The sequence below is a fragment of the Furipterus horrens genome, unplaced genomic scaffold (assembly GCF_987537825.1).
Source record: "Furipterus horrens unplaced genomic scaffold, mFurHor1.1.pri manual_scaffold_3, whole genome shotgun sequence".
In the NCBI taxonomy this organism is placed as follows: domain Eukaryota; kingdom Metazoa; phylum Chordata; class Mammalia; order Chiroptera; family Furipteridae; genus Furipterus; species Furipterus horrens.
Window position 1 is genome coordinate 39,891,592 of NW_028327173.1, and position 27,456 is coordinate 39,919,047.

At 43.4% G+C, this 27,456-nt stretch overlaps 1 protein-coding gene across 1 annotated transcript in view; it reads right to left on the bottom strand.

Moving 5' to 3' along the window:
- Positions 1–369: 369 nt before the first annotated feature.
- The window catches only part of C8B (complement C8 beta chain), a 37,877-nt gene continuing 10,790 nt past the window's right edge, over positions 370–27,456 (bottom strand). The window contains exons 3-12 of the mRNA XM_090271645.1: positions 26,529–26,670; positions 24,376–24,517; positions 22,473–22,605; positions 19,938–20,135; positions 16,280–16,520; positions 15,165–15,293; positions 12,603–12,766; positions 5,847–6,000; positions 3,462–3,530; positions 370–1,271 (exon numbers count right to left, since the gene is read on the bottom strand). Of these exons, the coding sequence (XP_090127771.1) occupies positions 1,120–1,271; positions 3,462–3,530; positions 5,847–6,000; positions 12,603–12,766; positions 15,165–15,293; positions 16,280–16,520; positions 19,938–20,135; positions 22,473–22,605; positions 24,376–24,517; positions 26,529–26,670 (1,524 nt within the window). The 3' untranslated portion in view covers positions 370–1,119. The remainder of the gene's footprint in view (positions 1,272–3,461; positions 3,531–5,846; positions 6,001–12,602; positions 12,767–15,164; positions 15,294–16,279; positions 16,521–19,937; positions 20,136–22,472; positions 22,606–24,375; positions 24,518–26,528; positions 26,671–27,456) is intronic.

Below are 27,456 nucleotides of genomic sequence, written 5' to 3' on the forward strand. Positions count from 1 at the left end.
AAAGCATGAGTGAGCAAAGTAGAATGTACGGAGGTAGGGGAAGGTTTACATTGCACAGCCATTAACTTGAACTTCTTGTTGACGTGTTCCTCTTCCAGCCAACACAGCCTCTCCTCTATTTTTCCTGTTCTTTTCTTACCTGTCTCTCATTCAGCGATCAGTTTCCCTGGCCCTTATCTCCAACTCAGAATCTTCTCTGGGTATCCACTCACGTCACAATTCCGCTCTGCCCCAGAACTCCTGCTTGCAACATGCACAACCAACCCTTCCTGTGCTCAACACCCAAGGGAGTGGAGGAACCAGAATTCACCCCCTTCAGGCTGCACGGGTGAAGATTTGTCAATAACACACACATGTGCACACACATGGTACTTTCTCCTAGGTTTTATTTCATAAAATATTCATTAATCAAATGCCCACATTTATTGAGAGAAAGGAAGCACCATAATTATGAGTTTACAACCCTAGAACCCAAGTGCCCAGGTTCGTAGCCCAGCTCTGCCACTTCCTAACTGTGTATCCCTGGACAAGTCACTAATAGCTCTAAGCCTCAGTTTCCCCACCTGTTTAATAGGGCTAATATATCACATCCACCTTATAAGGTTGTCATGAGGTGGAATGAATTAACATGCTGATGAATTAAGCACTGTGGTTGGTACAAAGTAATCATTCAATAAATATTAACTGCCATGATCATTGACCGAGATAGTATACTCCTCAAAGGAGGAGAAACTTAATGTTTATTCATTGATTCATTACCGGACACCTACTCTAGGCCAGTCACTGCTAGACAGTAGGACTTCGAAATGACTAACTCCCAGCACAGTTCCTGGCCGGTGATAAATGTGAGTAAAAGAAAACTGTAGAGATGAGCGAAGTGAGGATTACCAAGATGCTTTAGCCTTTAAGGAAGCTATAATTATTGTTTAGCTCACTATGTGTTCCAATCAATGTGCATTTTAGAAATCTTTAATTTAAACATCCTGAATGGCACTTCCCTTAAGCCCTGGGCTGGCCACAGTGGGGAGCTAGTATGAGGTGAGCTGTCTGAGATCCTAGAGTTCAAGCCCTCATTGTGTGCAGCCCACGGTAGTGTCAGAGCTAGAAGCTCTCCCTTCCTTAACAGATAAGTGTTTCTGAAGCAGGGCCCAAGCAGGGGCTGCCCCCATTTTGAGGAGCTGGACTGTTGCACTGCCTTTGTCTTGTTCTATGTCCTCCGGAACAAGGAGACCAGTTTGACCAGCAATTCCATCGCCCATCAATGGGGACATCTATAATAAAGAAGGTCAAGGAACATTAATTCACCCTTATTAAACTGTGGTGCCCTATTAAACTGTGGTTGGGTGGGATGTATAATCCAAAAGGCTTTGGGAGTCTGAATCTCTGATCTTCCTCCTCCAGTCAACTGTTCTTTCAGGCCATTGTTTTCACCATGCTCCTTTCTAACACAGGGCCTTTGCACATGCTGTTTCTCCTGCCCAGAACATTCTTCCTTCCTCTATTTATCAAGACAGTCCTATTCACCCTTCAGATCTCGGTTTAAGTGTTACCCCACAGGGACACTTTACCTGACCCCTAACTCCCTAATAGTTCTTCATATTTGAAGCTCTCAGAGCATTTTGTAGCAGTTACAATTAAAATTTTAAATATATTTTTGGGACAATTCAAATAATGTTGGCCTATCTTTCTAAAGAGGAGTCTCCAGAATGATAGGAACTATATCTAATTTGCTCACCATGGAATCCCAGGACCTAATCTGGCATGAAGGAGGCCCTTAGTGAATATCTGTTAAATGGTTTCCAGCTTAGACACTTCTCAGCTAGAGGATGCTGGATAGTTTACTTCTCAATGTATAAAATAAGAGCTATGTTGTCTACTGTGAGCCCTGTGTGTGTTAAATGATGTAATAACACTGTGCGCTCTCCTCCCTGATGTCTGCCTTTCCCCTGGGGATTTTTTGGTTGATAAGATTGGCAAAAGTTATACCCACCATGATATAGCATGTGTCTGGCTGAGCCTCTAACTCACAATGTAATTCTGGGTATACTACTTAATATCTCTGGGCCTCCCCATTTGTAAAGTGAGAAGGCTGGAGTAGTTTTCCAAGGTCTCCTCCAACCAGTAGAAATCCAATTGCACACTTCCTGGCAGATTACTGTGTGGGACCTAGTTGAAATGTGGGAGGAGGAGGCATGAAGACAACTATGAGCATGTCACTGGGGGATGGGGTGGGGTGGGGAGGGGGGAGGAATAATATAGACAGGCAGGAGTCAAGATCAAAGATTGGAGAGGCAGACCCACCTGGGTTCCTACATGTACTAACTGTGTGACCATTGAGCAGGTTAGTTCATGGCCTATTAAACCTCAGTTTCTTCACCTTTAAAATGGGGATATTGCCAGTATCTACTTTATGAGGTTGTTATGAGGATTAAAGGATTTAATATGTGTAAACTCTAAATTTAATATATGTAAAATATCATATAAAATATATAAAGTGGATGTAAAATTAATATATGTAAAACGCAAAAGGATTTACTATCTATTTAGTACTATTTATTTAGCTCTAAAACAAGGTAACCAATATTTACTTGGCTCTTACAACATGGTCAGCATCATTCTAAGTGCTTTATATGTCTGATGAGAAGCCCAAGACAACTCTATGAGATAGTTAATAACATCACTTCTGTTTTACAGATGAGGAAACTGAGGCACAAAGAGGTGAAGTAAGTTGCTCAAGGTCACAGTTATTAAATGATAGAGATGGAATTTGAACCCAGCTGAGTTCAAGCACTAAACAAGGTGACTGGAACACAGTGAAGTGCCTGATAAATGTTTATTGTTTCTATTTGATGTGCCATTTCCTTTTCTAATGGTGTCACCAAAAGTCATAGAAAAGAAAATAAAGGGAAGGAGGAGCAGCGGGTTGAGAACTCTTAGATAATCAACTGGCAAAAGAACTTGAGAGCTGGCAGAGATCTTAATGATAGTTTAGTTTTTCATTTGTTACTTCAACACATATCACTGAGCAGCAACTGTGTTGGGACATGGGGACACAGAGATAAATCGAACACGATCATCCCTTTTCACAGGAGTCCAAAGGAGGAATGAACTCATTCTACCTGGGAAGGGAGGCGGAGGGCGGGGCGGTGGGGGGGGGGTTAGAAGACTGCCCTGGATTTTGAGGACTGAATAGGAGTTTACTAAAAAAAAAAAAAAAAAAGTAAGCATTTCTGAATGATCCAAAGAGATGATAAGCCAGTGCCATTAGTCATCCTCTAACATGAAGCACTCTCAGTTGTGAAAATAATAAAATATACAATCTGGAGCCAGGATGCATCTCAAGTTTCACAGTGTCTAGCTCCCTACCAGACAGACACTCCCACTTTGCTCTTGCTTTTTTGAATTATCCTCTGAACTTCCCTAGAGTTCCCTTTTCCCACCAACTCTCAAAGACTTCTTACCTTTCCGGAAGGTGATCTCACAGCCTTGGCCTTGAAATCCATTAGGACAGATGCATTCACAGCGTGATTCTGAAAAGACAATGCAGAGAGAACGTGAACTATAAACATGTGACAGAAAGAACTCTTGGAGTTCAGTTCTCTACATCACTGCTTTTCCATTAGGTTAAAAGAGGTAAACGTTTAGCTGAATGGTTTGAAAGAAGATGGTTCAGTGCCAAGAATACCTACTCCTTTCTTGAAGGTCCTTTGCTCATAAAAAATGTATTTATTGCCATCATGGGGAATTGTATGGAGTTGCGGGCGAATACCACTCACTAGGAGAAATTCGACCTAGCCTTATGCGTTCAGAGTCAGAAGTTACATTTGCAGTCAGTGGGGCCAATGGTCATTTTCACCACAAGTAATCATTTAGCCTCTGCTCAAACACCCCCAGTGATGGGGAACTCACCACCCTGAGCTGTCGCATCCTCCCTTTGGCCAGTTCTAATACTTGGTAAGTTACTCCTTACGTTACCCCGTCATGTGTCAGCCTGGGGCTTCTCTCATCTGGATCATACTGGATCTCTTCACAGGACTGTCCTTCCCAAATCAGGCCCTGCGAGCATCCCAGCCCCCGTGTTCACATTCTCCCTCACCTCCAGTGAAGGACCCCAGTTTCTATGTCCAAGTGTCACACAAGGCAAGGGGGATTTCAGCAACCCTAGATCAAATCCTGAGCTGCTGAGCTGATTTTCTTCCTGCCAAACTGAGCCTCACTCACGTGTCCTTGTCCTGAAGGCAGAGCTTCCCAGATGTACACTCGCTCTATGTCTGCTTTGCTCATACCCATCTTGTCCAACAAGTTAAGATACACACTCCTCAATCTCGGCTGGGTAGCTGGGATCTTTCTCCACAAGAACAGGTCTTTTCTGTATCCCCTCTGTTGAGCTTGCTCCATCTACACGGTTTATTCTGCCTACTTCCCTGGTCTGAGATGTCCTGGAAGCAATTGCTCTAGCTGTCCCATTTTGTCATCAGGCTGGACGGGTCACTTCCTCAGAGTTTTGCATAAGATCCCAGTCCCCAGCCTCTCCCAAGTTTGTCCTTCCCAGTGCAGTGACCTCAGTGTGATCTTCAAAGTTAGGGTCAAATTCTAGTGGCCCATCCTTGCCACCGTTCCCCAGCCCCCCAGTCTGCTCACCATGTCTTGATCAGAAAATACACAAATGATTTCCTCTGCTCAGCCCAGAGCCCCTTCTCTGACCAGAAAATATTTCCCAAGTCCATTCCCACTCCTTGTTACAGACTGCACAGCTGCAGCCTGATCCCATCTTCAGTTTAATGCTGCTCTCACCCGCTGCGCCACTTGTGGCTGGAATCCAGATAGCCTGGCACCCAGAGGAGCATGTCCCAGCTGCCTACATCCTGAGTCCTTGGGATTTAGACTAACACTTCTCTACTACTTGGTACATTTCAGTATCACTCTTTGATCAAGTCCAGCTCTCCCACTAGTCTATAAGCTCAGCAAAATTCTCGACTCTGTCATGGATTCAGCAGCAGAACAGCTTTTCAGCCCTGATTCTACAGTGGAATCACCTGGTCGGCGCTTTCAAAGGCTAATCCCAATGATTCACTTTAATTACTGTGGGCAGAAGCCGGTGGCTTTGTGTTTGTGAAAAGTTCCCTGGGCAATTCTCATGTGCAGCCAGGTCTGGGGTCTGCTGCCTTAGAGGAACTTTATGCACTCCTGCCATGAGCTGCACCTGAGAGCATGGGTCTCCTGCTTCCAATCCAGGAGAGGTGAGACTCCAGCAATCTTGAGTCACACCCAGGCTTAGGTTAGAACTACCTGAAGAGGGTTTCAGCACCCTGATGAAGGGCCCTTCCCCACAGATACTTCATGACCCAGGCTGGGGCTCAAGCATCAGTAGTTCTGAAGGTCTCAACTACAGGCATATTGCGCTTCACTTTATCACCCTTCATGGGGAGTAGGGGATGGGTGCGTCGTGCTGGTGGTGGTGTGTGTGTGTTTACAGGTAGAAGGCAAGGCACTCCACCAGCCACAAGATTAAGACTCACTTCATTGCGATACCCATTTTATTACGGTGGTCTGTAACTGAACCTGCATTGTCTTCAAGGTCAGCCCATAGTTTTAATGCTGAGAGTTAGGTTGAAGAAGCTCAGCTTTAAGTGGCTCCAAATAACCAGGGGGCCCTCCCTGGAGATAATGAGAAGAACTTCATGACGAACCCTGGGGCCTGAGGCAGAGGACCAGGGATTGACCTAGAAACTCAATCCTTGAGCTACTCTGGAGGGTATGTAGTTTTGATAATCTGTTCTTGCCCCAGAGCCAGACCCTCCAGATGAGGGCTTCCACAAGGGATACCAGTTGCCCGGAAGTGGTACCTTTAAGGACGGGGACTCCATTCCCGTGGCAGGGAGCACAGACACAGGAACTGACTTCTCTCTGGAACTCCTCCAGGGCCCGCTTCATGTTCTGCTTCACTGTGCTGGAGTAGGCAAAGTCTGCAGAGGTCACCAGTTCATACAGAGGCTCTGCCTGGGAAGGGAGGAAAGACGTTTATGTCAATGGAAAACATTCATCAAATAGAAGCGTAAAGCAAGGATCTGCAGGAATGGGCAAGGGGTAGTACAGGCATGAGACCAAAAGTGGGTTCATCTGGAATTGGATAAATGCCACAGCATGTAAATGGATGCCTCATTGTTCCTCTGTCCCACTCCATCTCATAGCCACAAATAAGCTTATTCAAGTTCAAGTTAACAAATACTTACTGAATACCTCCGCAGTGCCAGGAATTCAGCACATGTAAGGAGTAAAATAAAATCTCCACTCGCAAGAAACTCAGAATCTAGAGATAGAGGCAAACGTACTTAACGATACCTACAGCACAGTGGCGACAGGTAACAGTGGAAACTTGTAATGGATAGAGAGGAGCAGGTGGTTAATCTGCCCTAGGTGGGGGAGGAGGTGATTTTCAAAGAGCGCTTTGAAGGTATTAAAGGAACCTCATCCTACCATCACCGCCCCCTCAAAGCTGTCAAAATCATTCACATCATGCAAGAGCCACTATCAGAAAGCCTTTCCTGAGCTCTAAAGTTCACAGAACTCCTTCTCACCATCAAATGCTCAGAGCACTCTCTACTACTCATCCCATACAAATTCTTTTTGCTCCCTTGTGGTTTTTACTTTTTCTATGTGTTGAAATCTCTCTCTCACTCTCTTTTTCTGCAATGAGACTGTAAACTCCTGAAGATCAGGGCCACAACTGCTCAGCTCTGTCTCTAGGATCCAGCTCGATGCAGAGTGAGAACCACTGATGAAATGGATAGATGCACTGAGGGAGGACTGAAGACCTCACCATCAGGGCAGCAGCAGCAGACGTGGAGGAGAGGGTGTGGGTGTGGGTAGCAGAACCACAGAAGCAGAAGAGGTGATGCTGGCTGCTCAGAGGGCATGGCAGTGTTTGAAAATTGGAAGCCACGGATGGAAGTTGTGGTGTTTGTAGGTCACAAAAAAACAGAGGTAAAGCCTCAAAGGTAGCTAAAAATGTTCCTTCTCTTGGCTCTAGTTTCAGCTCCAAGGCCAGGTTCCTCTCCAGATTTTGTTAGTGATCCTGCCCTAATCCAGCCCTGGAGAGTTTAGGGTCTGTCTAAATGCAGGCAATCATGCCTAATAGAAGCCTCCAGTGAGAAGAAAATTACTTCCATTTCTTAATGCATCTGATGCTGACCTTCGCCCCAGTGGGCAGAGCAAGGCCCCTTGGTGGTCCCATTGTCTCACTGTTTTGTGGTCAATGAATTGATCCAGAGGCTGTTTGCAGACTCTTCCAACCTGCTGGCCCACATGTAGGGGAGGATTGGGAGAGAAGGGGGCTGGGTTTGCTATACACCCATGATGAGCTCTTCCAACAGTCAGCTTTCCCTACGGAGTACCCTGAAAGGCTGTCTTTAACCACCCAGGCATTTTCCTACTAGCACAGAGATTTGCCCGAGGAAAGAGAACAACTCAGAAACAGAACTGAAATAAATCTTCCATGTATACTGTGTGCCAGGTGGTTTACAAATATGATCCCACTTCATTCTCATAAGGTAGCAATCATCAGTCCTGTTTTCAGGTGAGGCTAAGTAACTTGAACAAAGTCAGATAACTCATCAAATAGCATTTGTTTTCCTTCTAGTCATGATGATTCCTGATAAAAATGGCTTGACTATTTCTATTTCTCACCTCTGTCCCAGGGTTCTCCAAAATTTGCAGATTTAGGCAGAATTCTGAGCAGCAACTCCTCAAAACCTCACAGCTTCCTTTTTAAGTTAAATTAGTATGACCTATCTGTCTGTTCTTTGGTTTGCTGGTCCTCTTTCTCTTTTCTCTTCTGCTTTCTTCCTCTCTCCCTCTTTTCCTCCCTCCTTTTTTCTTCCCATCCTTTTTCTAAATACACAGTCCTAACTACTCATGTTGATTATTGGGCCCTTAGCTCACCTGCCCTTATAAAAATTGTATTTATCATATTGCTGTAGAGAAATGATGGGTCCTATCTATTAAACATCATACAATTCTCTAGAATGGACCCTAGTGATTGACATTTTAAATGACAACAGATAATAATTGCCATAGCTAGCATTTATTAGGGGCTGAACTAAATACTTTATGTACATGATCTAACTTAATTTCCACAACAATCTTGTCAGTCAGGTAGTCTTCCGTATTCCCATTTTACAGATGAAAAGGTTACCATTGTGGTCTATTTCCATTCTGTATATCTCTTTTGGATAGGTAGGCCAACAGATATTGTATTTACACCAAATTGGTGGCCTAAGACAAGTATAGTTTTATATTTCACTATTTTCACTTCACATCATATTATGAGCATAAAATTATTTTTCATGGCTACATAGTATCCTGTTGAATGGATGAATTAGAACATATTCAACTTTTGCCCTGCTATTAAATTTTAGGTTGTTTTGCTTTCTTTCTTTTCCCTTCTGCTCTTACAAATACCATAAAACAAGGTATGTTTTTATGTATACATCTTTACCAACTTTAAAAGTATTTCTTTAGCTGATTCTGCATTTAAGGTAATTTATTCAAAAGCTATAAGCATTTTTAAAAGTTTTGAATATGTATGGTTAAATTCTCTTCCTAAAGGGTTGTAACAATTCATAGTCCCACCTCATTTTATAAAAGGACCCATCTCATCACTCTCAATGGGCATTAAATAGTACAAATTTTTAATCACTGTCACATTGATAGGTTAAAAATATTGCTTTGTTACTTTAATTTTTAATTCCTAGAGAAGTTGAAACATTTGCATACTTATTCATCTCTGAGTTCTTCTGGCTGTTGCCTATTTCTTTGAGATGTGTCTTTCTTATAAATTGCATCATTCCTTAAACATTTAGAATGTCATCTGTGGCAAAATTATTTTGTGGGTGTATAACCTGCCACTTAATTATATTCATGGTTTCCTTATTTGAAATTCAGAATTTATTTTTAAGGGTGATAGCCATCAGTCCCATCAGTCCACGTCCAACATTATCTTACCAGGCAATGCTAACACAACATCTGTATTTTCAACTCTCTCTTTGCCAGAGTAATTTGCTTTTAGAGAATCTTTGACTAAGGGGCTTTAGAAAGATATGATGGTCATTATCACAGTCTGCCAAATATATCAGCTTCTTTTCTTTCTGGGCAGGTGGCAGGGCTGCAATTCCCTGACATCCTTTAGAACAGGTTTGCAATGTGAGTTGTTTTGAGCCGTGAAAGGTGAGCAGAGGGAGTGACCCTTCCAGACTGAAACTTTTGGAGTGGAGTGAGGTCACTTTTTCTATTTTTCTCACCACTGCTGGTGATCTTGGCAGCACATGCCAAGGTAAAGCCTTCATAACCTGGATCCCTGAAGGACGGTGGGAAAAGCCCCCCGGCCAGTGAAATTTTGAACATGCCACTGAGATCAGGGGGTGGTTTCACTGCAGCATAACCTCTGCTGTCCTCACATTTCTGTGGGCACCATTCACTACTATATTTTTTCCTTCTACCCTGGACAATGCCCACGCTCCACCCAATGGCTTCCATCAGCCTGGCTCTCAGACCACAGCCTAGCAGCCCTAACTGCTTTGGAAATGTGCACAGATGATGGACTTGGTGACGAGGGTTGCCAGTTAAATACAGAATTCCCAGTTAAAACTGAATTTCAGATCAACAACAAATAATTTTTTCATGTAAATATGTCCTATGAAATGCTGAGGAGATGTTTATATTAAAAAAATTACTTCTTATTTGTCTGAAATCCAAATTTGATTTGACATCCTGCATTTGCTAAATTTGGTCACCCTTTCCATACTTCCTTTAATATCTCAAAATGTCTTTGGGATTTTTCATCCATTGAGGATAATTTCAACGTGCCACAAGCTTTTTCCTTCTAGACCTTGTGGTTGTCACTCTATTATCATCAGGCATTTCGTGTTGCAAAGAATTCTAAGACCACTAAGACTTTTATTTTTATAGGAGATATTTGTTTCTAAAATTAAAAAAAAATATCACCAGGATGTGTTTCAGCAGTTTTTGTTTTTCCCACTGCTGTTGCCTAATTTTCAACAAGCTGCTCATTTTGTGCTATCAGCTCAGGGAAATTCCCCTCATTATGTGTTTGATTAATGCATCTTCACACTTACTCTAGTCTCTTTCTCAGGAATAAGTCCCTAAGTTTTAGATTTTAACTCTGTACTCTCTGTCCACCATATTTCTTTCATGCAATTGTTTTAATCTCACTGTCTTTTGGTCCTGCATTCTAAGAACATTTTTACAGCACCTTCCACATCCCTGGCTCAATCTTCTGCAGTGTCGATGCTGTTTTTTATGGTTTCCTCTGTGGGTTTTAATTCTGCTATTGTGAGGTTGGTTTCCTATATTCAGCTACTTCCCTTTTCGTATGATTTTTGTCTAAACATTTCAGCTCCTATTTTTTTATATCATACTGTCCTCATTTTCTTGAATTTTGTTTAATCACAAAGCAAATGCATTTTAAATTGACTTGTTTTTCTATATTTTGGAGATATGCTTGGCTTCTGCATCTTGAATGTCATGTCAATCTTCTGTGCTCAGAACTTTCTTTATATGCCTATAGCTTTCTCTTAACTCTTCTTTGAACAAAGGGCCCTCTCTCTGTGCCTGAAGGCCACCAGGAAACAGTGGGAACGGACTCTTCTGTGGCTTTCTTCCTGCCCACCTGGCTTCTGCAGAAACCATGTTTCAGATCATGGTCTTCAACACTGGTCTATGTGCACAAGGCTTGGCCAACACTTGCGTCTAGGAATTGCTGATGCAGCGGGGCTTTGCTGTCCTGAGAAGCAATCACTGCTCCAGCTACTTGGTAAGCTGACTGTGCAGACATGAATTAGAGGTCATGTGAAGCCATTTGAGGGTTTCTCTTGCATGAGAGAGTGAAATACCCAGAATGTATGTTTACAACTCAGGTTAGGAACACAGAGGAAGTGCATAAAACTTTCAACAATCCTGCCTCCCCTGCTCCTACAGACATCTCTGATTCTCTAATCTCTTCCCCACTTTCAGCCCACATAGCCCTGTAGAGCCCTATACTGGTCATGGGTATGACTTTCCACTACATCCCATGTGTGCAGAGAAACCTCAGGAAAGTTTTAACATCTGTGGTTGTTTGCAGGCCTGTTGGAGATGCTCAGCATGTACACATCCCCTTCTACACACATACTACATCCCATATCATATCACATGCTTGGCACTTGACGTTCCCAATGCCCAGGCTGGCATTTACAACCGATTTAGATAGATAATCAGGGCAATCCATTAACTCTCAGTTTTAAATAAAAGGTTCAGGTAAGGGATAAGTAAAATGTAAATACCAGGGATCTATTTTTCCCTGAACTCTGTTCTTTCCCATGCCCATATATGATACCAACCCATGTCACCATGCCATCAGCCAATCCCAGGTTTCTCTGGAGCTGCCTGTAATTCTGTCTTTCTCAATGCTTACCCAAATGTTACTACTGAATAAGTGGCAGACGAGAGGATTTGAATGGCAGCCTTCTTGTTCTGCAGAAACTATGCATTTGACATACAAATAAAGACCCTGTGGGAAATTGCCAGAATTGGGAAGTGCACAGCCTCCCATTGGAGCTCTAGCCTCTCAGCTCCCCTCCTTCCCTGCAAGAGTAAATCTCCAGGGGCTGGGTGCTAGACCATCAGTGATTATACAGATGATGGTGAGAAGGGGATGGTGTAAGATATGACATGGGCACCGTCCTGAAGGCCCCACAGGCAAGGACCTACCATTGCTGATGTGTATGACAGTCCTGTTCTGGCAAATGTCTTTTTAGTTTAAGGTTGCAAAACCATTCTTGTTTGGGTGACAGGTGGTTGGGATCATTATTTTTTATTCACCAAACCAGAAAAGTCTGGAGGGGAGGGAAAAGGTACAAATCTCAAATCCAGACCTAATAGAGAGTCCCAAGCAGCAGCAGATGGGGGCAACCTCTGTGACCTTGGTTTTTATCAGCCACAAAATGGAGATAAGCACACTTAATTTGAAGACTTATGGGGATTAAATGTAACAACACTGTTAAAGCCCCTGGCCAAGTGTCATACATATGTGCCCTAAAGATGGTAGTGATTGCCATGATGTATTATCCTGCCCTGTGAGATAGTTATGCTTGGATGTGCCTTACTGTTCAGCATAGACTGTATTTTTCATTCCTGTACGTCCCTCTATTTTTCTCCAATGCCTTACTTCCTATCACACTGTAGGAACACAGCAACTATCAGTTAGATGCCTGCCTGGATATTTAAATGAACAAATAACTGAATGAGTAATTCTCTGATGAAATGAAAACAATATTAATTTAAGAAGATTCGAATTAGAAGCTGATGGTTCATTTTCTTCAGCAACTTGGGGGCCCAAGTGATAGGGAGTCAGAGGTTTCTAGCTGGTGCTGAATAGTATATCATAACCAGTTCACTACGGATATATTTTCCACTATATTGTATGTGCCTCAAGATTAGGGCCTGGGTCTTATTGAGCTCTGTATCCCATACTCTGGCTCTCAGTAGCTTCTCTTAGCTGTTTTCTGAACAGAGGGAGGATGGGTAGAGCAGTTGGCCAGCAGTACCTTGATTCTGATGATGTCCGGGTTGTACTGCACTGCATCTCCCCACTCCTGCATCAGGTCTGCCGTTGGCAGCTCCTTGTATGCCAGGGCGGTGATGTACTCACTTGCTCCTCCTCGAACACGAACCACCAAATCCTCTACCATGCTGTTTTTCTTGTTTCTGTCTGATATGGACACAGAGACTTGGAATGTCAGGGAATCTACTTTTGCACCCTAGAATTTACTGCAACCCAGCTAACTACCTGGTTACCATGATATTCACTGAGCTTGCCCTGCAGAAGTGGGTAGACAAGACACATCCCTGCCACCAAGGGAGGCACATTGCAAGGGGAAAAGGGCAGCTCACCCAATCATATATGATGCAAGTTGGGGGAAGAACAAGAGGGACATTTATTTTGAGCATCTATAAATACTAGTCACTAAGTTAGTCAATGGAAGATCGATATCTGATAGATAGATATGGATAGACTAACAACTCACAGATATGTAAATAGATTAATAGATAGCTGATAGATACATACATACCTATATACATGTATACATTCATATGGGTAGGTTGACAGATCATAAATAGGCAAATAAATTGGTAGATAGATACATAAATCCATTGTTATATAGGGATAGATTCACAGATCATAGATAGGTAAATAGATTGGGAGACAGATTATTGATCATTTATGTGTCAGTCACTAATCTAAGTATTGTACATGTGTTCACTAAATCTTCACTATGACATAGAATATATATAATTCTTATTCTGCAGAGAAGAAATCTTAGGCACTGGTGTGAAGGACTTTATGTAGATAGCTCTGCCCCAGCTCTAAGCTATATCACTTCTTTGTGTGGGATGACAAGGCTGGGAAAATCTGTAAAGGCTGAACTCTGTAGGGGATACATACCTACAAAAGAGTGTCCACTATAGAGTCACTATTATTTTGACTTTTCTTGGAGTTTCCAAGAAAGTCCTCAAACACATCAGTGAGTCATTCCCATTCTGATTTGTCTATGTGCCCAAAGCCAAAAGAACTGGTGTAAAATGAGTACTCAGATCTGAGCCTGCAACCCGTGAGCATCATGTGAAGTAAGTCTTGCATACTGCTGGGAGGAGTGTAAACTGGTACAACCATTTTAGAAAACAGCTTGGCACTATCTACTCTAGGGGGGAAAAAAAAAAAAAAAACCTCAATGACCCAACAATTCAACTCCTAGGCATAGTCCTTGGAGAGATACTTGCACATGTGGACCAGATGCCTGAGTAAGAATGCTCATAGCAGCATTGATTCTAAGTGTGTGAGATAGCAAAAAACCCAAATTTAACAGTAAGATGGGCAAGGTGTTGTATTCATACAATAAAATACTACACAGTGATAGAAGTGAACTAATTATAATTATACATAAAAACATGATGTTGAATGTAAAAGAAAACGCCACTGAACTGAAAAGACTACATTCCATCCATACATGGTTCAAAAACAAGCAACACTGAGCCATACTGGTCAGTGATGCACATGGGAGGTAAAACATTTAAGAAAGGAAGAAGGTATTTAACACAGAAGTCAGGATGGTGTTATCTCGAAAAGGAAAGAAGGAGTTGTGATTCGTGAGGGTTTCTGGGGAGCTGAGCACTGTTAGCAACCTGGATTGGGGGTTACTTTACAAGTCATCTTTAAAGAGCAACTGTATTTTATGTATGCCCCCGTATGCAGGATGCATCTTCCAACCCGGCCACATCAATACGAATAAACATCAACCACACATCAGTCACGGTGTGAGAGATTGTTCTAGACAAGCAGCTAGTTTTTGTTGTTTCGGCTGTGGAGCTCTTTCTCACATAAGCTGAGTAATCAGAGCAGACAGAGCGGAGCTGCTTGAGGTGCAGAAGGGGCTGGGGATGGAGGCTAATCAGCCTCTCTTTCCTCCCCCACTCGCTGTGGTAATTCCCAGCTCCCTTGTGTGGCCTTCCAGTTTCCTGCTCCTACGACACTTGGCTCTACACACTGGCTTCATTATGCACTTCCAATCTGGTCTCTCCTGCCATGAGGACTCTACTGCATGTTTGGTGGTTTTGCCTGTTCTTCTCGTCCCTGTAAAGCCCATTGTCTCAGGGAAGCCCAGAGTCTCCTCACCTGCCTCCCTGGGCCCCAGCATCCTACCTCTAACGAGGCCAATTCCAGCTAAAATGAGTCCCTGGACTTATCTGTTAGATTTTTTTTTTCCTGCCTAAGACATAACCTTGAAACTTCACTCTTCCAGTGGCAATTCAAATGATCCCTCCCTTAGGAAGCTTTCCCTGATACCCAGGGCGGAGTTTGGTGCTTATCACTGTCTTGCCATTAGTCCTTTGTTTGCCTACTTTCTGTGAGTGTCATGAAGAGAGAAACACAATTTCGTTCATTTTCAGCACATAGTAGGGGCTAGGTAAATTTGTATTGAATGAATTATTATTATTTTCATGGAAATGCCTTGGAATATCCAGTGTTTGACTTAAAGAAAGATGAGGCCCTCGAGGTGCTCAAGAGGGAAAGCGGGTAAACGTAGGAGTTATATGCCCCTGACACTCACCTTTTATTTCCCTCAGAATACCCTCACATATGGCCAGTGACACGCCAAGCTTGACGTAGACCTCCTCGAGTGCAGCACCAATTTTAAAACCTCCTTGGGCACAGGCATGAACTTCCATAAGAGAATAATCTGGAAGAAGCAAGAAGAAAGGCTCTGCCACTGTATACTGTGTGACCCAGGGCAGGTCACTTAACCCGACAAGTGCCACATTGTTGGAAACAGTACTGGATTAGGAAGCAGGAGTCACACCTTAGACTTAGTTAATTACAGTTGGGAAGACCGGTAACATCTGTATGGAGAACGGATTGTAGAGGAGGGCTGGGAGTCAAACATTAGTTTGGAAGCTATGGCAATAATCTGCAACCCTGATATTTAAAGTGTGGTTTATGGGTGAGCAGCATCGACATCACAACAAAGCTTCCCAGAAATGCAGAATCTTGGGTCTTATTGGAAACTTACTGAATCAGAATGTGCCTCTTATAAGATTCTCAAATGATTCACTTTCATATTGGGAGAATTACTGGTCCTGGGGCAAGCATAAGATGGTAACGGTAAAGACATAAAATGCAATTTGGGGCTAGAAGTGAGGGGACTTGCTAATGGATTGAAAGGAAGGTAAAATAATCAAGGTTGACTCCTGGGTTTGGGCTCAGCCGCTGGTTCGATGGCAGGACTATTCTGAGATGTGGATGACTATGAAAGAATCACACGGGGGATAAAAAGCAAATGTTCTCTTTGGGGGCTATGTTAAAGTTGGGCCTTCAAATGGAGATATCAAAAAGGATGTTGGCATAAGTTTCGGTTGCAGAGAAGAGATCCAGCATGGATATAAACATTGGCATGTGTAAGGCATTTAAAGCCCAGCGATTAGATGCTATTGTCTAGGAGGAGTTGTAGAAAAGAGGACTGCCTGGGCAGAGAACCAACCTTAACAAATTTTTAAAAGGAAGGAGAATCTGCAAATGAAATTGTGAAAGTACAGCCCGGGAGGGAAAGGAAAACAAGGAGCACAACTTAAAACTCTTCTCCTTGCAACTAACGGAAGCCTCTCCCCATCAACACCCACAGCTCGCACATGCCCTGGTAGGAAAGGCAAGGTCCCCTGGGCCGTGTACCTGCTTTCTCCATGGCCTCTTGGTTCAGAACAAGTGTGTACTCGTAAATGCCCCCAAGCACAGCCTCCGTGATGTAGTGGGTCCCAAAATCGCGGAAAAGATCTCTGTACTCCCCATAGCCATACTCCAGGGGCAGTTGCCTGACTCGCTGAAGGAATTCGTGATGGAGCATGAGGCTTCGGGATTTCAGCTTGTAATGTGCCACTTCAAGGTCAGAGCGTGCATGCAGAAATTTGCTTCTCTAAATGAAATACCAACATGGGAAAACCAGACCTTTAAAGTTAGGAATCTGGAACAAGAAGATGAACTTTACAAATACCAACCATTGTTCTCGGTCTGGGGTCATCACTCTTATGCTTCTTTTAGGATACTTGAGGGAAGACAGCCTCCCCGACAAGCTCTCATGTCTCATAAATATTCCAATGTCCTTTTCAGCTTGGAAGAGCTAGCTCTTCACTCACCTTCTTAAAATAGCAAATAAGGAGTGAGAATGGGAGGTAACCAGAAACAGACATGGCAGGGGGCAGCGTGGGCATGTGTGGCAACTCTGATGGGACACGGGATTTGCTGACCTGCAGAAGCAACTAACTTCTCTATGTTCTTCAGAAGAAAAGCCACTCAAGAAAGAGTAAAAGCCGTGCTTTAGGGAGGTTAGACAATAAGCCACAGCCTGCACACCCAAATCAACACCTGGCTTTGGAAACAAAGTTTTATTGGAATAAAGCCATGCCCATGTGCTATGTCCAAAGCTGCTGTCATGCTACAATGGCAGAGTTGAGTAGTGGCAAAAGAACCCATACAGCCCCACAAAGCCTATTTGGCCCTTTAGAGATAAAGTTGGGCGACCCTAGTTTGTGGGATTGTCTGAAACGTGGCAGTGCTAGGTGAAGTGCAAACATCCGGGAGGTGTTATATAACCCGAGAGGAGAGGTTGCTACACAGCTGTGGATGCAGAGAAAAGGGTGAAAATGTGGGAAGTGTCTGTGGGGTACATTCTGCCCTAATCTTAAAACTTCAGCCAGGCTGACCTGTCAGCTCTATAAAGCCATGCCAACTCTGGTTGTGCCCCCACCCCGCCTGCTCACTGGTGTCTGCCTGGCTCTCACCCATTCTAGTCCTGCCCCAATGACTCATGACTCTCCTCTTTCTTCCTTCTCCCCTGCCCCTCCAATCTATGTAGTCACTAGGTGCTCTGCTCATGACTTTTCTAAATATTTTAGGCTTCATCTCTTGCTTGAGTTATTATAAAAGTTTTCCCACTCATCTGTCTTATTTTTCTAATCAGAACTGACATGCTTACATTCTGATAGTATTATTATAATGCCACTCCAGGCTTAAAACAAACCCATGCATTGGCTCGTTGTTGCCTCCAGAATAAAATCAACTCCTCTACTTTGGATACAATCTGTGCCCCAGGAGCCTCTCTGGCTTCAGCTTCTGCAACCTTCAGGCAATCCTCCCCATACCTTACTATTTTCCATTGGCCACAGCATTCATCAAGCATCATCTAAGTTCTTACTGTTCCTCAAATCTGCCATTCTATTTCATAATATAATTTTGCACACACTGTTCCTTCTGTTGCAAATGCTCTTCCCTTCATTTTCCAATGGATGCACACCTACTTATATAATTAAATCCTTGCTTAGCTGGTGCCACCTATTTGATACCATCTCTGAATTTCCTATACACATACTCTATTTTCCAGGATTGCATTGCACTTTGCTTATATTTCCTTTACAGCATATGCCATTCTGTATTACAACTGCAATTAGAAAATTAAGAATATGTTACCTACATACACACTTGTCTCTCCTACTAGACTGTAAGTGTAAAAGCAAGAATCATGCTTTATTTGTCTTTGGGTCCCAAGTCTCTAGTTTAGTGCCTAGCACAATGTCGGCACTCTATAAGCAGCTATGTGAATCAGGGAGGTGGGGAAGGAGGGATGAAGGGAGGGAGGGGAGAAAAAGGAGAGAGACAGAAGAAGAAAGGGAAGGAGTAAATGGGTAGTACCCTTTGTTTTCTCTCTTAACAAGATAAGTTCCTTTTAATCAATTCTCCCCTTCATCACTAAGCACCTACAAAATGCCACCCTGAATCTAAAAATGTAAAAACAAACAAACAAACAAACAAACAAAAAAACCCAGCCTCTGCTACCAAGGATCACAGCCTAGAAGATGAGGAAAAGTAAACAAAGATAATTATAGTCTAATAAAGGTTTACTACTCATTCTCTACTGGTTGGTATTTTTTGCAGTAGAGACCTTTCTGAGCCCCTCACCATTTCTTCTCATATAAATCACTGTCACTTTTAAGGCTTGGTCTCCCCCATGTACCTCTCTAACTAATTTTCTATCATGTCACACCCAGGTTGAAAAGACTCAGAGAAGAAAGTGCACCTGCCCTACTCTGGAATTCAAGGTTCCTAAAATCTGCCTGTTACCTATTCTCCAGCAATCTCATCCCATTACTTCCCAGTCCTATTACTCCTCTCCCATCAAGTCAAGGGCTTTGACCTTCACCTTATGGGCAATAGGAAGCAGATGATATGATTAGATTGGCATTGAGGAAACATTTTCCTGGGAATACAGAAATTTGAAGGGGCAAATTGGAAGGCAGGAAACCCTCTGGGAGGGCAGAGCAAGAGATGACAGGGCCTGGACTAGTTAAGATAGAATCTAAGTTAAGATTTAAAAATACTGAAGAGTGATACTAAAGGATTTGGTGGCTGAAAAAGGTGGCCCTGAAGAGAAAAGAGAACTAAATGTGATTCTGAAATTCTTAGCCTGGGAGTGTAGTAGAAAAAAGAATGATATTTCACACAGAAAATGTGATGCCCAGAGGAGTGGGTGATAACAGAAAGTTGAGAACAGTGATGAAGGCCCATGGCTTGTCCATGTAGAGGAGGGAAGTAAGTGGAAGAGGTCACCCAGGTTGGTTGTAGAGTAAGAAAAGAAAATTTCACAGATCAGTGAACATATGGGGAGCCCTGGCTGGTGTGGCTCAGTTGGTTGGAGCATTGTCCTATACACCAAAATACTGGGGGTTCAATACCAGGTCAGGGCACAGACCTAGGTTGCTAGTTCAATACCTGATAGGGGCACGTATGAGAGGTAACCAATCAGTGTTTCTCTATCTCTCAAATCAATACATATGTTTAAAAAAAAAAAAGAAAAGAACAGGTGAAGATATTAGAACCAGGAAGGGAACTGATAAGGAGCAGGAAGAATACAGGAGAAACAGATGTGTAATGTGAGGTCAACTCTACCAAATGCCCCCAAGAAGTCAGAGAAGAGGTCTTGGGTGACTGTCTGGAAAGGAATGTCAGCTGAATTTTGAGATGGAAGTCACATTACTGGGTTTGAAAAGTCTCCAGAAATGATTTGGCCTGGCAAAACTATAATCTTAAGTTATTGAAGACCAAGGAGAAAAACTTAATAGAAATGAGGGTAAATAATTTGAGAGGGTCACTGCTGCCTGGCCTTCTAAAATGTAAGTTAACATAAGACCATGCTATTTTTTTGAGTGTGAAAGATTTTCAACATAATAGAAATGTAATTGGTTGCTAGGACTAGTAGTAATGTGGAATACAGACACATCAGTGGGCATGAAAATTCAAATGAATACATAGAAATTGAAGAGCAACAAAGGGTACTTACAGTATGAGAGAATCGTTTGGTTCTGCGAACAAAATGTTGGCCATTATCACTTGCCATGTTAAGGCCAAGTTCAAAAACTCCAGGTAGTGAAAAACCAAGGTTGAAACTAGACTTGCTGGTTTCCAACTTTGTGACATTATGTTCATAATCTGAGTATGATTCATATTCCATCAGCGCAAATTCATATTTGCCTTGGGTCTAACAGAAGAAAAAAATAAAGTGTTCTTATTTTATTTGATTCACATCAGTTCAGTACAAGTCCACAAAAATCCACGGTACTCTTACTATGAGCCAGATGCTGCACCAGGTGCTCAGATCCAGGAAACCCAGAGCCAAGTCAGTCCCTCCCACCAGGGGTCCTGAGCCAGCAGAAGAAAGAGGTGTTCAATGCTGGGAAGCGATATTCAGAACTGAGCGCCTGGTTTAGATTTGAACTGGCAGAAAGGTAGAGAACATTTTGACCTGTGGACTTGGCTTAGGCACAGGCATGGATGCGGGAAAGGGTAGATGTATTTAAAAACTGCAAGGGGTTCTAGGATGGTTGTGTCAGAAGTTACAAGAGTGAGGAGCAGAGATAGGCGTTGCAAGAGAACGCGCTGGTATAAAAATGCTGAGGCTTCCGGATGTCTTGCTCTGAAGTTGGACTTAATCCAAAGATGAGCCAGTAGAGGAAGTAGCTGAACCTCAGGAAGATCTTTCTAGGACAACGTAGTGGTTGGATTGGTAGGGATGAATCTGGGGACAGGCCAATGAGGAGGCTGTACGAAGAATGCCAGTGACAGGAAATGAGGGTCTGACCCACAGTGGTGCAGTAGGGGTGAAGTGACAGGGGCAGGGAGATGCCTTAGAAAGAACTCAGAAAACCTCCTTGCTTGAAAATCTGGGCTGATCATTCTGTGCCAAGAGTGCTGCTTTGGTGTTCTTGAAGTGACCAGTCCCTGATTGTCTCCACCTCTACGCCAACAACCAGCAGTTTCTAGACACCTGTGATTCCGTAACACCTCAGCTGCCAATACAGAGAAGCAGAAGTGGTTCCAGGTGTGGTCTGGAATAAGGCTGCTATTTTCAAGTTGGGTAACCTTGGACATCTGACTTAACCTATCCATGCCTCAGTTTCTTCATGTGTAGAATGGAGACACTAATTATTCCTCCTGTTGGGCTTGTTCTGAGGGTTGAGTTTATATGGGGAAATGACTGTACAGAGCCGGGCACAGCGCTCTTCTTGTGCCTGGGCTATGAAGACAGGAGGCTAAGCTACACGGGTGTGGGCAAAAGGTGGTTTACAGTTGTGAGTACGTAAACCACAGAGTTTATTCTTGTATTGTTATTGATTAATTATTGCATTATTTTCCACACAAACAACTGTAAACCTACTTTAGCCCCACCCTGTATATCCTGCCTGGGCCTGGTTGATAAATGGCTATTCCAAATCCTTTCTTGAAAGTATAGGCTTGGGGGAGGGCACTGAGTGCGTGGGGGAGGGTGTGTTTGTCCCAGGCTCACGTTTTCTTTTTTGGCCAATAAGTATGTGCAGGAACAACGGGAGCAGGAAGAGAGGAGCGGTTGGGTAGTGTCTTGACTTCTAGGAATGCACAGTTTTAGAAGTGGAAAGGTTATCTAGTCAAGTTCCTCATTTCACAAATGAGGAAACTGAGGCCCAGAGTGGAAATGGAACTTAGGCCCCAGTGTCTTCTCAGATCTTAAGCATATGTCACTCCTAGTAACACTGTCTATTCTAAACCCCGCTCTCTATGAGAATGCTTTAAAGTTTGCATGTTCATCATAATAGGCTTCTATTGGTAGAGCATTTTACAACTTCAAATGCTTAGAACACTGCCAGGGTCTAACAAGCAAGGACTTGGTAACAAGAATTAACATTTCCTGCGGATGCAACATTCAACCAGATTCGATGTGTGCTGAGCATTTACACACATCATTGCAGTGGTCCTCTCCCTGCAGGGTAGAACCTTTGTGACTCCCACCTTAAAGACAGGAAAAGGGGACTAGTCAAAGAACATACAGTTATATGAAGGACCCATGGACATGGGCAAAGGTGTGGGGAATGAGTATGGGAGTGGTGGTGGGCTGGGTGGAGGGGGGCAACAGGGAAAAAATTGGGACAACTGTAATAGCATAAGCAATAAAATACTTAAACTAAATAAGTAAATAAATAAGGACAAGAAAGGGGAGGCTCGGAGCATTCAGGATTACATAGAGTGTAAATTGCAGAGCCAGCATGTCAATAAGACTCTAAATCCTAAACTATACTTCTGTCTTCCTGGTAGCTTTCAATATTCTTGTTAGTATAATTACTGCTACTGCAACTATTGCTCCTATTCTGTGTGGCATGTCAGCCTCACCACACGTTGTGAGGAAGGACCTGCTCATTTTACACATGAAGAATAGAAGCTCAGAGAGAGAAAGGGATGCCCCAAGCTCGCCCGGTCCCAGGCTACAGGTCTGGCCTCACATCCATGCCAGCTGGCTTCTCCCTAAGGGCTCACTGCCCTGGAGGGGCCGCTGGCTGCCACATACCTGTGGGGTGTAGCTCTCCACGTTGTATGGCTTCCTAAACCTCGTGTTCAGTATGTAATGAGGGGAACACGCCCCGCCATAATACCTGTGATCGAGAACCGGGCCTTCTAAACTGTTTGTGAACAAATTAATCCTGCAAGAAAGGCACAGAGAGGAAGAAGAGGTAAGCAGCAGACTGTGTAATTTTAACTGGTAGACCAACTAAATGGTAGGTGGGCCTGCAGAATTCCATGGCATGGCATTCAAGGCTTTTGGTAACTGGTAGGAACCAGCTCTCCAACTTCATCTCTGGCCACTCCCACCCACAACCTACCCTAGGCCTACCTCCTTCTCTTATGTGTAAGTGCTGTTCCTTATGCCCAGAAAGCCCTTCCAGCCAGTTACTGTTTTTTTCCCCTTATCTTTCAAGAATGAGCTCTGTCACTGCCCGTTGTGCAAAGCCTTCACGGACATTTGTACCGAGCTGGGTAAGAAGCCCTCATTTGACCTTGTGCTTGCCCCATTCATGTAGTTACAGCTCTGTACTATTACAGTTGCCTTACAAGCACGGTCTATGATAATAGGTAAGAACACAAATTCTGGAGCCAGGAGCCTGGGGTCAAATTCCTGATCTGCCCTTTATAAGTTACATAACCTTGGCCATACCCATTAACCTCTCTAGACCTCAGTCTCCTCACCTCTAAAATAGGAATAAAGAGAATACCTGCCTCATGTGGCTGTTGGGAGGAATCCACATATCATATTTGTTAAGTGTTTAGAATACTACTTGGTCCATGATAAATGCTTGTTATTAACTATGCATCTGTTGTCCCCACTGGATTGTGTGCCCCTGGAGGATGGGGGTTTTCCTCTGAATGTCTGTATGACTCGCATCACGAGACAGTAAAATAATTAGCATTTACTGAGTCTGCCTGGAAACAGACCTTCGCCACCTTCACTCAGATTCCACTGCTGGCTCTGAATGTCCACTCTGTCCCCTGAGACAGCTGTGTGACCCCTGGGAACTGTTTTAACTTTTCTAGGCCTTGGTTTTCCCTACAGAGGAGGCGGGAGTTATAATAACTAGCTTATAAGGAGGCCCTAAGAGGCTGTCTTCCCCACGTGAGGAGTCTCTCTCTCTTCTCCTCCTCCTCCCCTCCCCTCTACCTGTCATAACAGCTTTTGAGGATTGTGATTTGATTTTTGTTTAGGAAGAAGGTGAATTCCCCCAGGATAACTCTTGTCCTCCCCACACTGTGTCACATATGGTAATTTTTACTGCCTGTGAGGGGAGGTTCTCACTCTTCTCCCTGAAAGCCAAGAAACTGCAGAGCGGGGTAGGTGAGTGAGGCAAACACCAGGGCCGTTTGCTCCCTTCTGACCCGGCTCCTCTGACCTCGCCAGAGGACTGAACCAACTAAGAGATCCCCAGAAGCCTGAAACACAGATTGATTGCAGACCCATCCTGGAAACCCATTCCTTCACTAACTACTTAGGAGCCTCTTCTCTGGGCCAGACCCTAGGCTGGGGCCAAGGGTTACAGAAACAGATAAAACCTCCTATACAACTTGGCAATGGGATTCAAAGGTAAGGCTTAGAGAGCCCCTCACATGGTCACATAGCAGGAGCTAAGTGGACATGTATCCCCAGGGCTCACGCGGAGCCTCTGTGGTCTCCATGCACAACTCTGTCCCTAGTGTTCCTAACTTAGCCCTCCTTGTGTCCTGTGTGTGTCAATGGGACAGGCTCCTGCATGATCTCAGAACTGTCCTCAGAGAACAGCCATACACATTCACGTACACTACAGTCTTTTTTCAGAAAGGAGAAAAGAAGCAACTCTTTTCACATCAGCTTCTTGTTCTTCTCTAGAATTGTATTTGATTTTGTGCCTCCCCATCTATACCATAGAAACACCGTAACTTACCCACTGGCCAGATGGCCAATCGCCCAGTATTGGTCCATTTCCTGCTCACACTTTTTATAAATCCTTTTACAGTTTGCCTCATCTGACTGGTCCCCACAGTCGTTGTCCCCATTGCAAAGAAGTCTGCGGTTTACACACCTCCCTGGGATGGATAAAGAATGTCACACACAGTTCGGGGCTGTCAGAGGGGAACTGCTGTGCTATAACCACCTATGAGGCACCAGCCACTTTCTAGACCTTTAATACTTTGTTTTTATATGTATCATGGTGGGTTGGTAATAGTTTTTACATTTTACTCCCCCAAAGAGGCCAGTGTTGTATTTCTGAAAGCACTTGGAGGGGGAAGGCAAGGGAAAGTGCCTGGTACGCAGAGGCAGACAGGTTGGGTGGGCAGACAGGAAGGGAGCCTGGACTTCTCTCCCTGAGCTGGGGGGGAAGGGGGAATTTGGTGGGTCCTACAAGTCATACCAGCTGTGTGACCTTCCACATGTTGCCTAACCCCACACCTCAATTCACTCATCTGTAAAACAGGTAAGTCATCATACTTACCCTTAGGGTTGCTGGGAATTTAAATGAGTAAATAGAACAGTACTGACTTGGGGTACACGCCCAATAAGTGTTGTTATTACTATAATTAGTGTTTCTGTGGGCCAAGTGCATATTACTGGTAAATATTTGCAGCAGGATTGGAAACTATAACTGTCTAATCACAATTATTTCCAGTAAACCACACTGCCTTCAAGACTATAGACATTTGGACTATTTTTCGGCTATAAAAGTATTTGGACAACATGTTTTAAATTATTTGCAGCACTTGACTAACTTGATTTCCTTTATTATATATATATATATATATATATATATATATATATATATATATATATATATATATATATTCTTGGGGGATAAAGCCCATAGAACAGGCAACCCTGTTTTATTAGACATGTCTGGTCGCTTTTAACCAGTGTTCTTGGGGTGTTAAAGGCAGAATAACAATCTGGACCTCACATGTTTCTTACAAGGTATTTAAAGTAAAGCCTGCCCGAATAACCATTAGGGCTTTGGTTAGAATCATGGAACATGGCCATGATGAGCATGTGGACACATAGTAAAAGTCGTTCAGATTTACTGGATGGAATTTTGCATTTGCAATGAGCCCTAGAAATTGTTCTATGCATCCCTAACTCTTTCTTGAATGACCCCAAAGCATAGTCTACATGGGTACAGTAAATGCAGAGAGTTGTGGCTCTTGCCTAGATAAGTTGAGTCAATCAAAATACTCTTATTTTTGCTGGGCACTTGGAGAAATAGGGACACGTATGCTTGCTTGAATGAGCCAGATAAATGGGTTGAAAAGGTAGACATTTACTTAGACCTTCAGCCAATGATTATTCATTTGCGTGCTCCTTTCTTCCTTCCTTTTGTCTGTCCACCCATGTATCCTTCTTTTTTTCCTTCCTTCCTTCCTTCCTTTAGTCAAAGATGTTTTTGCTGACTATATCATGCCTTAGGAGTTATGCTGGACTTGGTGATGCCCAAATGCAGAAGATAGGAACTATTCCTCCAAAGATTTTTCAGAGATCACTGATGTTAACCACCCTTATTTAACTGCTTCAGGCTTTGCCTCTGACAGAGCCAGCACAGATCACGGTCTGTAAAGAGCTTTCATACCCATCATGTCACTTGAACCCTATAACAAACCTGTAAGGTAGTAATGCCACTTCAGATGTTCTGTTGTGAGAACCAACATATAGAAAGGTTAAGTGACTTCTCCTGGGTCACAAAGTCAGAATGAGACTTGACTCAGGGTTTCCATTCCAGCACACATCCTTTTGGTGTCCTTAATGTCTGTGAAGGTGATTTGAATCTCCACATTTCTATATGCAGCTTTTCCACTTACCTGCTGTATGACCTTCAGCAAGTAACTTCTCCAAGTATCAATTTCTTAATGTGTAAAATGGGGATAACAATAACTCCAACTTCATAGGATTGTTTTAATGAACATGTGAAAGGAGGTTGAGATGTGAAGAAAAGGAGGTCTCCTGGCCTGACTCACGACCCTTATCTTGAGCGCTAGGCAATGGTCAGCACCAGCATCATCACATGCCACTGCCTAATTTGCTGGCTTCCCCCTCCCCACCTGCCCTTTGTACCTGTCTGGGCACACACAAAGCCTTCACATCGCACGTGACTTCTGCATTGTGCACTAGTAACACAGTCTTCGGCTTCCTTGTCAGAGAATCCACATGGATCCCCGTGGAACTGAGAGGGTCGAAGTAAGGTGGCATGTCTGTACTGGAGCAGAGATATTCAAGGTGAGCTGAGGGCAGAGCCTCACAGACCTAGGGTGCTTAGGGACACATGTGCTTAAGGCTCTAGGCTGTGATTGGCTGCTTGCCTATTTCAACTACATTGTGAGCTCTCTGCGGGCAGGGACTTTGTCTGATCTCTGTGTCTGCAGTGATCAGTAAAGATTTGCCGAATGAGGGGAAAGCACGTGCTCTGAAGTCAAAAGGTGATAAATAGATTGATGTGACCAGCTCAGTAACACGAAGCCACAGTCTCTCAGCTTGATTACTCCAATGGGCTGACTCACGTCTTCTCCTTTACTCATTATCTTATCAATGCAAAAGCATGCATAGGGAGCTACAACAGACTCTGATATTTTCCAGTTATGTGATACTGGGCAAGCTACCTAACTTCTATGATCTCAGTTTACTCATCTTTAAAATGGAGATAATTAATTACATAAAGGTAGTTTTGAAGTTTCAATTATTTATGTGATCTATATATGAAATCTCAATTGTTTGGGACATAGTAGGCACTCAATTTCTGGTACTTATTTTTCTTTTTTATTATTAATTTTTAGCAGTCAATCTTTATCTCTGCCTTCCAGTTTGTTTATTCCAGGAATATTGATTCGATTTCCAAAATATTGATTGAGCCACCCAATGGTTAAGAAAAAAAGCAGGTGCTATTTATGCTTGCATTTGTGTTTGTTTTTTCATCATAATCATGCCCTCTGGGCTGCCGTCATGGAGATCCCAGGTGGCAGCGATGGTGGTGGGGATGGTAGGCACC